We start from the raw sequence: 12,914 nt of genomic DNA, 5'->3' as shown, positions 1-12,914 counted from the left end.
CAATATAAAAACGAAAAAGAGCAGACAACTCGGTGCCGATGTCTCGGAACTCTTCTGTTAAAGTTACGAAAAAGAATTAAAAAAAAGACTAAACACATTTCCCTTAGTCATTTACCTTCTTTAGATTTATTATAACCGGCTCACTTTAATTCACTTTGTGGAAAGTAAATTTATCACATTTTTGGGTTTTTTTTCATCATGGTAAGTTTACCACAAGCTTTCTTCTCTGCGAAAGAAAGCATTTTTATGTCTATTAATTTCATTTTAATCTGCCCTGTCATAATTGTTGAACACTTGTAAAATCAAAATTTCTGTGTAATTAAATATCCCCCCTTTCAAGCAGTTTTGTTATTAAAAATAAAGTATTTCGATTGTCATCGTGTCTAGAAGCACACACGAACCATAATACTTGACATTTGTTTATAAACATTAATTCTATTTTAAGACAGGATTTCGTTACTTAATAAATTGTTTTTTAACAACAAAGAAATTTATTTAAAATAGAGTCTATTGTTTGATTAAATTATTGAAAAGAATAAAAATTATTTTATATTAAAGAAACCCCATCTACTTTAAAGAAAAACCATTTATTTCAGTTTTATTTAAAGTTAAAAATTGGCAAATATTGGAGTTTCTGAAGTTTCCTACCAACCACTTTTCACACTTGGATTAGAAAGTTGATTTGGTAAATTTGAAAATACTAAAAAAATTTTTTTAAAAAATGGCAAGTAACCCTTACTGCATAAGCATCATAATTTGTAAATCGATAAAAAAAAAAAACAAAAAACAAAACAAACTTAGCAAATTTGATGGCATTTTAAATATATTTTTTTAGATTTACATCTATCTCTAGAAATTTACGTTTTAGTCGTTTTGAATTGGTTTTACCTTCAAACATGTAGAAAATTGAAAAAAAAAAAAAAAAAACCCGCGTGTTTGTTTACATTAGTGATCTTTTAAACCAAAACATTTTGGGGGAAAATATTATTACGTACTTACGTGTCATGGCGAAATTAGTACAAATTCCAAATTTTACGGAAACTAATCAAGTAGAAAAATAATTACAAGTAAAATTGAAATTTATCGAATTATTTCATATGTTTTAATATGTAAGAGTTATGCGACTAATTCTGTGTGACAAACAAGGGAAATAAGTCTTGAAAATTGAAATTGACAAATTAAGGGTCGACCATTTTTGGTATTATTATACAAACACCGTGACAGGGTTAGGGTTTAGGGTTAGGGTTAATTCGCTGTCACGGTGTTTGTATAAATTTACCCCATTTTTAAACTAACATATTTTAGAATATAATTATACAAATAACTTATTTTTATTTAAACCATAATTACTTAAAAATAAATCTACTGGATCATTTTTCGTACCGATTGGAATTTATACTATTTTTGCCGGGGCATGTGTCAATACGGGGGTGACGATTCTGCTTGAAGTGATTAGTCGAGGATGAAGACGCACCTTGCTGCTGACCAGGGAATGGTCAGTGTCGCAGTCGGCACTGGTAACTGCGTGTGAAAAGCAAAGCACTTGGTTCAGCGTGGATCTCTGGGTGATGACAAAATCCAGCTGGTGCCAATGCTTGGATCTGGAATGTCTCCAGAACATTCTGTTGTGTAACGGTGGCAAAGCTGTTGGTAAATGCACAGGTTTCTGTAGGCACCAGAGCTCCAGCTCCAGTAGCCACTGGCCATTCTCATTAAGCTTGCTAATGCCAAAGTGTCAAATGCAGTGTGGCTATTAGTTGTGGTCTGCACCCACCCGGGCGTTGAAGTCTCCAAGTAGGAGCACATTTTAATTTTCTGAGATTAGTCTGATCCTTGCATCGAGCTCCTCATAGAAAACATCTTTGACGTTGGCGGGAGAGCAAAGCGTGAGGGCATGTGTGTTGGATCCAAGGAGGTGACAAGGCGCAGTGATGGGATGCACTCAGTTCCTTGGGAAGGAGGTACCACTGACGACAGAATGCAGTTGTGCACTGCAAAGCCAACTCCGTAAATCCGGTGCTCATATGATTCCAGGCCTTGCCAGAAGAATGTGTAAAACTTCTTGACATTGTCACTGTTGACTAAACGTGTCTCTTGAAGGACAGCAATGCCAACGTTCCTTTTGGTTAGCTCACGGTCGATGATTGCTATTTTTCTAGGATTATCAATTTGTTGAAGGTTGCCGGAGAGGCCAGAACGCATAGTTCTAACATTCCAAGTTGCCACCTACAAGGTTGATGGTTTCATTTCTTTTTCCTTTATATGTTTACTTAGTGCTAGGTTTTTCAGTAAGTCTTCTATCTAATCTTCACACACCTAATGGAGCAAGCAAGTTATGGTGTTGTAGGACCTTATTGCCAGAGGACTGCTCGAGCTATAGCAGGCAGTGACTGCTAGTAGGCTCTAGAAATTCTTCTCACTATCAGGAGCAAACCCCTGCACTCAGCTCTATGCCAATGGGTGTTAAGCCTAAAACGGGTAACTGCTGACTCCCTGTGTTATTTATATACTAAATACAGCAAAGCTGGAGAGATCTCTCCAAGTGCAGGCCTGGGCGGGTAATAAGACAACTTTGGTTTGCTCATTTATCAAGGTCCCCCTTTCGGCGTTACAGGCAGACTCCAATGCAAATGCAAGCCAATACAGACATTATTATTACAAAAATATATGAATGGTATATTCTGTTAAATTTATCATCACATACACACACAAAACCTTAAACCAAGAAAATCTATATAATAAAATGACACAAAATATTGTTTGTGACAATTCATGTTCCAACGTATATGTTGAATTAATATTCTTTTTACAAGAAATACGAGGTGTGTTAAATAAGTTTCCAGACTTTTTTTCGTATGGGCACTTTTATTGATAGTACATACATGAAACTCTAATCTCCTTCGAAGTAATCTCCTCTGGCTGCAATGCATCATTCCAACAACTTCTGGAAAGCCCCATGGAAGTCCTCTTGTGTGAGCATGTCAATGACCCTTGTCACAGCCTCTTTCATCTCTTCAACTGTCTTATAATGACAGCCTCTAAGGTTTTCCTTGAGCTTAGGGAATAATCAAAAGTCACAAGCAATAAGGCCTGAACTATAGGGAGAGTGAAGAACTGTCTTGATGCCTATCTTTGTCAAATATTCTGTGATAAGGATGGAGTTGTGGACTAGTGCATCTTCCGCATCTTCAGTTCCTCACAAATAATTGTGTGTACAGTTTCCACACTAACATCAAACTGTGCACTTATTGTCTTTATAGACACACGACAGTCCTTATCCATGAAATTCTTTATTTGGCCAATTAATTCTGGTATTCTGACTTCTTTACTCCTTCCAGACCTCTCATCATTCCTCACAGACTCCCTGCCTTCCTTGAATCTCTTATACCACTCAGAAACTGATGCTCGGTTCATGCCAGATAGTCCAAAAGCAGTCTATTGTTCTTCTAGTGTCCTCATGTCCAGGTTGCATTTTTGAAATGCCGTAGCTGTTTATTCGAATGTGAAATCATAAAAATTGATCAGTCATCTTATAAGCAATAACATACCAAATTTTCAAAAGTCTACAACAATTTTAAATCCCTGTACAAAAAAAAAAAAAGAAATCTGGAAACTTATTGAAGGCACCTTGTATCACTTAAGCTAAGCTATAACCTGAAATGAGCGAAACAAAAATGAAAATAAACTTTCGTAAATAATGCCATTCAATTATTTTTACTTATTTTGATATAAATGCTAAAAAGGTAAAAATATACTTTCACAAAGAAAAAAATAAAATATGCACCTCTCCATATTTTTTTTATTTTCATCTTTTTTTTTTTTTTTTTTTTTTTTTTTTTCAGCGGATTTTTATTGAATGGACAATAATCTACAATCTACTAGATTATCAAAAAAAGAAAAATGCAAAAAAAAATATTTAAATATTTGTTGGGTATGCTCGGTTTCTAATGTACCATTCTAAGAAATCAATCATCCATTTTAGAACCACTTGATGTTTTTAGGCATAATTTTGTGAATTTAGTCTTTTTTAAGCCGTTTAGACTTTTTTAAAATTATATATATAAATGTAGGAGGAGGTACTGCTTGTACATGTGAACCAAAATTGGCTATGTTTGTTTTATTTTTCCCTTTTTTTTTTTTCTTGTGAAGCAAGGAATACTGCAAATGATAGATCAAGGTCGATAAATTAAAAAAAAAATAAACAGTATTCTTTTGGTCTTTTTTTGGTGGGGGTCTGTTGCCACCTGGAACAATAGTTAGTATAAGAATTCTAGTGCTTTTTTTTTGTGAGGTGGATAAGAAGATTGCAAATGCAGAGTGGAAGCAGATAATTTAGGTTGCAATATTACCAAAATAGAAGGTGGGTGATATTTTTTATTCAAAAATGGATACAAATCGGAAAACTGCAAAAGGGTTGGATTTTCCAAATATTTGTCTGCCATTTATTGTTTGCATATAATTTTTCATCAAAGTTCTGAAATCTTCATTAAATTCTTAAATTATTCTGTATTTTTAATGAATTTTCTAAATATTAACCACAATGCAATAGAAATGCATGTGATTATATTTTTTTATTTTAATATATATATATATATATATATATATATATAGTTGTCAGATTTTCAGTTTGGCATCAATAGCAATGTATTTGATAAATCAATATGATTTTGATGAGTCTTTATTCAATTTATCTATTTTTTGTTGGTTGCTTACATATGTTATTTTGTTTTGAAACCTTATTAATATGGAGACATTTTTGGCTAATCACCTTCACAGCTTCAGCTGTCTACGTTCTTAACAAAGGTAACATTTTCTGCATTTCTCTGACAGCTTTACCATAAACAATTTCATCTGTTTATAATAAATATTACATGATGTGTTAACCATATTTGTATTAGTAAAAAAATATTGTAATACAATTTACATAAGCAGCCTTTGAGAATCATTACAGTACTTAAATCTCGATTGGGAAATTCATTTTGATATCAGCTTTTTTTACTGTTTGGCCACACACATTCTTGAATTGGTCTAAATGACAGATTTTGATTAGAAAGTTATAAGTGTTAATGAAAACAAACAAAAGTACTTATCCAGTTTACAACCCAGTCTCCAGCAACTTCATGTCTGCATCTTCTGGTAGGTTACGTAAGCAGCCGGAAGATGTCAGATGATTAATTCAAAATACGGCATCTCTGCCTTGTTCTCCATGTTAAGAATAGCTTTCTATTTAGAAAGACTTTATTAACATCGGGAAAAGAAAAGATTTCACGTTGACATATGTTGAAAGTCATTTTTAGAAAGTTTTTCTTGATTTATTGAATTTCATGCTTTCATTGAAATTTGTCTTCTGACAGTGATTGGTTATGCTGCTTACGTAACTGGACAGAAGTTGCCATAAACTGGATACCAAAAAAGATAGTTAAATTATACCACCTTGATTTGGTTATATAATTATTGCCATGACACAAAAAAATTTCTTGGATTTTCTAACAATGAATTTCTATTTCTAATAAAAATAAATGTTTATGGTATATTTTTGTTCAATGTTCAAGTCTGAAAGTATTTTCTTAACCGTGTTGAAATTGAGGGAGTGAATCTACTTTTTTTTTATGAATCCACATTATTTTGTTCTCTACAAATAAGTATGAAATAAGTATAGATACTTATTTCAATCAAATAACATTTGTTTAATGTTAGTAATAAAATATGTGAGGCTTTCATGGTATGGAATGATTTCATTTTTATACGTGTTAGTGTTTTTAGTATCTTTTTGGTTTTGGTATCTTTATTCCCAATGTTGTATTTTTTGTTGCGTTGTTTCTCTCTTCTTTGCTTTCCATCCTTATCTCGTATCTATTTTATATACATGTTCGATTGCAGATCATGTGTTAGTACACATCATCTGCAATCGAACGTGAGCAAAGTATGAAAATGGATAGAAAATTAAGAAAAATAATATTCATTAATAATATACAACATTTAAACGTTATAAAAATAACACTCCAGATGAGAACAGTAGTCCGGAAATATGTACAACATCTCCAAATTTCCCCATATTTTGTGAAAGTTACTAATTAGCTAAATTTTTTTTTTTTTTTTTTTTTTTTTTTAAGATATGACAAATGTTCATTATTTTTGATAATTAGCTTTTTAACATCTTGAATAAGTTTATCATAGAATTTAAATGATCTGCAATTTTTATTTTTGTATGTTTAAATTTTTTTAATTCTATTTTCTTAAAATAAAAACTATTTACTTTTTTTTTTATTTATTTATTCTAGTTTCGGAATCAGTATGACAATGATGTTACTGTATGGAGTCCTCAGGTAATTATAATTTAGAATCCTTTTCATATTTCACTTTTACACTGGAATATGGAAATGGATCATTATTTATATGCATATCATTCTTATATTTATATTTCTTGATTTACAATAATATGTGATAATGCTTAAAATTATTTTTAAAATTCTTTACCAAAATATAAATCCAGATAATTTTATTTCTCTCAGGGACGAATTCATCAAATTGAATATGCGATGGAAGCTGTAAAACAAGGTTCAGCAACTGTCGGATTGAAATCGAAAACTCATGCCATCTTAGTTGCCTTGAAGGTATATTATTTTTAAATTATTTGATCCTCTAATTTGATATAAATTAGAAACTTTATATTCTGTATGATACTGACCATATATAAATGCCATCTGACTCATCTAGTGTAAGATTTTAAAATTTTATTTGGAGGTTAACAACATTTTAAGACTTTTGATCAAGTGATTTCCTATGGTGATTATAAATGAATTTTTAAATGATTTTAGGAAAAAATTTTGAATTGATATAACTTTGAAGGAATGGTTCTGATCTTTTAAGAGCTGTATATATTCTGTCTACACTATACTGAGATGGTAATACTGAAAATATATCATCGTTAAGTGAAATGATGAAAGTTTTATATTGCATCAGATAAAAATAGTCTTCAAAATACAAAAATATTCTCAAAACTTTAAAAATTAAATGGTGATTTCAAAATTCTTTTCTAAGAAAAAAAATTCTCAAAACAAAATGCATATAACATATGATGTACTAACAGTGCCGTACAATATAGACACTTTAAACAAGGTGATAAAAGTTTTCTATTCGTACAAAATCTTAACTATTTGCTACAGGCAGATTATTTTGGTTCTTGTTGAATAAAACGATGACTTCTGTTGTTCTAAACTCTCAAAAAAATACCCTGCGGAAAAAAAAAACTATTAAAACCGATTTCAATCTGAAGAAATTATAAAAATGTTAAATTTCATTAAGATGACGGTTGAAGATGTTAATGTAGACAATAATAAACCATCTTTTTACTTAAAAATAAATTCTGAAAATGTATGCAATTTAAATTAAAAAAAAAAAAAGAAGGTGGGGATATTTATCACTAACTTCAATAATTTGTCAATGAAGATAGACGTTTTAGCTGTGGTTATCGATGTGTTGGAAACAGATTTGTATCAAAGATAGAATAATAGTTAAAGACAAAAAAGAGTGAACATGAAGATTTTAAGTTTTTATTTCGACATGAAGATATACACATTTTCATCATTATTTTTCTCTTGGATCTGCAAGAACTTATTTGATTTACAAATTTCTCCAATATAACTTGAAACCAACCAATGAGTTGGGAAGAACCAAAAATGCTAGTTTCAAAAGTATCATCTGAATTTTCAATTATTGCCATACTTTTTAATATTTTCTTTTTTTTTTAATAAAATTTTTTTTCTTTAAATCAAACATTTTATCATTTCTATGATTATTACCCAACTTTTAACAAGCATATCAAAAAGTATGTAACTTAAAGTTATTTAAAACAAAAAGAAATATTGTGCTGTCCCAATCACCAATATCTGGAATGGTTGTTAATTATTATTTTTTTATATCGCCTGTGCATCTTTTATTTTTGCCCGTTTAATTAACCTTTTCTCCATTTTTAGAGAGCTCCATCAGAACTGTCTGCTCATCAGAAAAAGATAATTCCAATTGATGATCATGTTGGGATTTCAATTGCTGGACTCACAGCAGATGCTCGTCTCCTCAGGTAAATAATTGAAATATTCATTCTCTACTATTATTGGCAGTATTTTCAGTATCATAAAAATCATGTAATTTATGTAGACAACTTTCTAGGTTAAAATATATAATTCACATCACAAAATTTTTTAAATTAACTCCATGTGGGAGTTTTTAATTTGTATTTAGCATAATTTCTATTCCAATTAGATTTGATTAAAATTTGATTAAATAAAAATAATTTCTATATAACAGATATGTAACACATTAAAATAAACAGTAAATTAGAAAGTGTTTGTCATGGAAGCGCAATCATGTGAGTTTGGCACTAGTTTCTCATAAGAGATTCTCTATGCAGATGACTTAGTCATCATTGCCTAAACCGTTGATAAGCTCATAACTGACTTTAAAAAAAAAAAAGGCGATCACGGTTAAAGGTCCCTGTGTGAATATGGGAAAAACAACATGATACTCCGAAGCCCATTAAAAAGAGTAAACATTTGTGTGGAGACTGTCGTAAAGGTATTGATTGTAACTCCATACAATGCACGTCATGTAAACATTAGGTACAAGAAGGATTAACTCATAGGTGATCCCAGCTTCAGATGCAAGTGTTGCCTGGATTTCATGCCCACAGAAACCAGTCAGATGGAGAACAACATAAAGATGTCAGTTAGTTCTGCTACCTTGGTGATCTCACTGGAGGGAGGGGGTATGACGTCATGACTGCTAGGAGAGGTTAGCATGGAAAAGGTTTAAAGAGCTTCTTCCTATCTTTACATGTTGTGGTATCTCCCCGCACAATGGAGGTTACTTCTACAATTCCTGTGTAAGGAGTGTTCTCTGTGCTCGCGAGACATGGCCTGTTACATCTGAGGATATAGCCAGATTAGCTGTAGTTACCATGCAATTATCCCTTAGATTTGGGTCTCGAATCTCTCTGACAGACCATATATATTCATTGAGGTCTAGACTGGGTTTAGCCAGTATCGAGGAGGTTCTTTGGTGGACCAAGCTGTATTGGTAGTGTAACCTTTAACGCATTAATCATAGTATATGGCCTAGAAAAATTGAGAGCATAGTCATCCCTGGCTCCTATCCTCAAGGTCGCTCACAGAAAAAATAGACGAACTGCATCAATAAGAATTTGAAGAGCACTGGCCTTAAACCTAAATAATAAAAAATGATGACAAATGAACATGAACTGATCGACTGATACAAGGAAGAAGGGGAAGTAAAACTGATGAGTAAGTTTGTTTATAATAAACTTTATTTTAGATTTCTTTACAAGGAGATAATGTTAAATCATGATCACAGGAATCAAGTTGTTAAGAATTCTCAAAGAACAAAGCTGATAAATACTCGCAGGTGACTTGCTTGTATAATTACCAACCATTCAGCTTGGGTGATATTTTATTCAACTTATGACAAAAGAGGAGGAAGGAGGTGATTAATCAAATCAAAATTTTGATATCCTAAAATGGTACTTGTACAGTTTAATCAAGACATTAAAAAATGAAAATATCGAAAAAAAAGTTATATTGTATGTATCCATTTTGAACTGAAGATCTCTGAAAAAAAATTTCACTTAATTTGATCGAGTAGTTTTTTTTTTTTTTTTTTTTTTTTTCAGCAGAAAAACGTTTTTATGAGAGCACGTTGAAGGCAGACATCTTGGATTTGTTTTAAATTTTTGTTTGAATTTTAGGAACGACGCGGGAGATAACTCCATGTAAAGCGCCAACACTCCCTCCCCATCTTTAATACTAGCTTTTCTTCCTAAAAATCAAACCTTTTGCTCCGTATCATAACAAATTGTTTTTTCGCTGTAAAATAAAAACTTGATGAATTTAAGTGAAACTTTTTTCAGAGAACTTCATTCCATAACAGATACATACAATTTAAACTTTTTTTCAATATTTTCATTTTTTAATGTCTTGATTAAACTGTACAAGTACTCTAAAATTTTGATTTTCTGTCTGCTGTTGGAATCTTTAACTTGAAGCATCAAAATTTTAACACATATAACCATGAAAAACTTATTTGTTTACTGCGGAGGAGAAATTAAATCTTGTTGAATATACATTTTTAAATGGCATTTGAGCAGCCAGGTGGCATTTTAATGTTAATGATGTCATTTGAGCAAAACCAGGTTGGGTGTTGTATTCTGACTGATTCTGCACTAAATACATTTAAATACCACACAGACAACATGAGTTCCAACCAACTCTGTCAATTTGTCCAAGAAGTGTTGTCTTAATTCAACAACTGGCCTTCACATTGTGCTGTGCTGTGCTGTATGCTTTATGCTAGGTGAGCATGCAAGCTGCAAAAAATGACATTTTGTTTAAAAAAAATATAGATTTTATTTTACTTAACTAACACTGGTATATTCAATTAAACTGATGCTATCATTATATGAACCTCTATGGCAGGACAGAGCAAAGATTTCCTGGTGATAACAGGGAAAATTTGATGAGTTATATTATCAAAGTTAAAAAAAAACACATAATATTGAAGCATCACACACAAAATACAAACCAGGCCTCATTAACATTTTCAACAAAAGGAGTTAAAATTGGAAACAAAAACAAATGATTTACTATGGTACTATGTCTGGGAAACAAAACAAAATTATCACTATGTATATGTTGTCTTTGAAAGAAAGATATTGCCAAAGTTTTACTTTTCAAAAGGCATAATTGTTAGAATACATGAGAATGGCTGAATTCACTTGGAAAGAATGGCTAAGACGTGTGTGTGGACAAACATCTTATTATTAATGAATATAGTTCATTAGAAATTTTTTATGGTTTGACTATGTGAAAGGTGAATTAAGAAGTGACAATTGTGAACTTGTTACCATTCTCTTTAGAATGACTTTGAATTTGAAGCTGTGCAGATGTTGGTGCAATTAATCCGATGAAATGTGCACTAGAACTAGAACAAGTCTTTCACTAAGGGTGACTACATAAAAAGACTCAAATTAAACAAGAGATTTCAATGGATTCTTATGACATGGTATGAACTTTACCTCGCATTTTATTTAATAAACAATCATTCTAATTCACACTCATGGACTTTTGTTTTTTTAATATAAGCAAATTTGATGCTTGATTCTTGATGAAATGATATTTCAATAATTCACCTTTTCGTACTGGAATTTTGAATTTCAGATACAATGAAAAAAGTGATAACAATTGGCTTAAATTATTCACGTCGTTTATGCATCCATTAACGTTTATTTTTAATTTAAGGTAAAAATAGGTATATAAATCTCAGAGGTTTTTATGCATGCTAATTTTTCTAAAAGGTAATTTTGTTTTTCTGAAAATATTTAAGGCTGAATACTATTTTAATACTATTAGAAATATTTTATTCAGTTATAAAATTATTAGTTTTTTATTCTATTTATCTAAAAATAAATTTAATCATGACATGTTTTCAGCTGCAAATAACTATTTGAATGTTAAGGTTTCTAATTGATTATTCTGTTTTTTGTAAAGGTAAATTTGGGGCCTTAATTTGGTTAGAATAAATTTGTACATGTTTGAATCCTATTTTAAAACACTTTTTTTTTTACATCTAAATGTTACAATGTTTCAGGTAACTTTAGTTTATTTTTGTTCAATTTCATTATCTGTGTTTTCAAATGGAAATCTTTTGATTTGCAATTTTTATTTGAACATTATATATAGAGGAAATACACAATTTTTTATATATTCTACTTTTGTGTTTAAATAAGTAAAAAAATATGTAGGTAATAGAAAAAATGAATGCCAGAATATATTGAATTATCATTTATATTGTTTTGGGTCAAAAAATTTCCTGATTGATTCTCGACATTTGAGAAGACATTAATGATAAAAAAATAAGGGGAATAATTCATGATGTTATTTTGAACAACTGTTTAAAAAGCACTCTTCGGTCCATTGTCTTGATTTTTAAGTTAGTTATTCATTAGAATAAGACTTTTATTAAATTAAAAATTTTCTTTTTGAAAAGTCGATTATGATGCTTTAAGAAAAGTCAATAAACTTTACAACAACATAAATACACAAGATTGTGTTGGCATAAAGTATAAATGAATGAGAATTATAAAAGGACTGGAATTAGAAATGAATCTTTTGAGTCCCTTCAGAAAAAATGCTAGCAGACAACTTTTAAATTGTTATAATCTTGGCACTACTCCATTTATTGTAACTTAGATGTTCTCTGGTTGCATTGCATTGGTGAAAAAAAAACAACCCTAAAGTGAATTCATCCTGGAAATTGTGATTTGGTGACAGAAATAAAATATAAATTAACTAAAATAAGAATAGTCTTTAACAGTAAGTTTCATTTTAAATCCATGGAAGCATTCAAGCTGCTATAAAATTCAAGGGACTTGAATTTTATGTACATTTAAGATTCATCTTTTACATCTTTTGCAAATGTTCTTCAAAAGATGTAAATGATAAATGTCAAATATATAATTAAATATTAATAATTTCATGCAAATTTAAAATAATTGGAATTTTGTAAAAATAAATAAATATAAAAATAACGGACCATGTAAATTGCATTATTTCTTCATAAAATAAACCAATATTTTTGAGTAAAGAAAAGAAAAATGAAAGAAACTTAAGATTTTTTTTCTGTTATATTTTTCATAATTTTTCAGTTTGTACATTTTGTGTTTTGCATTGGTTTTTGTTACGTAATTCACTTTTAAATGATTCTTAATTTTAATTATTTTCTTGTATTTCTTTTTTTAGCAATTTTATGCGAACTGAATGCTTAAATTCTCGCTATGCATATGATCAACCATTACCAGTATCTCGACTAGTTGCCATGATTGGAAACAGTATCCTTTTTTTATT

General features: G+C 30.3%; 1 protein-coding gene across 1 annotated transcript in view; it reads left to right on the top strand.

The window, feature by feature from the left end:
• Positions 1-45: 45 nt before the first annotated feature.
• Positions 46-12,914, top strand: part of LOC145287988 (proteasome subunit alpha type-1-like) — a 32,976-nt gene continuing 20,107 nt past the window's right edge. The window contains exons 1-5 of the mRNA XM_080135985.1: positions 46-201; positions 6,282-6,326; positions 6,513-6,614; positions 7,977-8,080; positions 12,810-12,898. Of these exons, the coding sequence (XP_079992111.1) occupies positions 199-201; positions 6,282-6,326; positions 6,513-6,614; positions 7,977-8,080; positions 12,810-12,898 (343 nt within the window). The 5' untranslated portion in view covers positions 46-198. The remainder of the gene's footprint in view (positions 202-6,281; positions 6,327-6,512; positions 6,615-7,976; positions 8,081-12,809; positions 12,899-12,914) is intronic.

This window comes from Euprymna scolopes, chromosome 11 (genome assembly GCF_053919585.1).
Source record: "Euprymna scolopes isolate OS-2025 chromosome 11, ASM5391958v1, whole genome shotgun sequence".
Classification (NCBI taxonomy): Eukaryota; Metazoa; Mollusca; class Cephalopoda; order Sepiida; family Sepiolidae; genus Euprymna; species Euprymna scolopes.
This window is presented reverse-complemented; position numbering and strand designations above follow the sequence as displayed.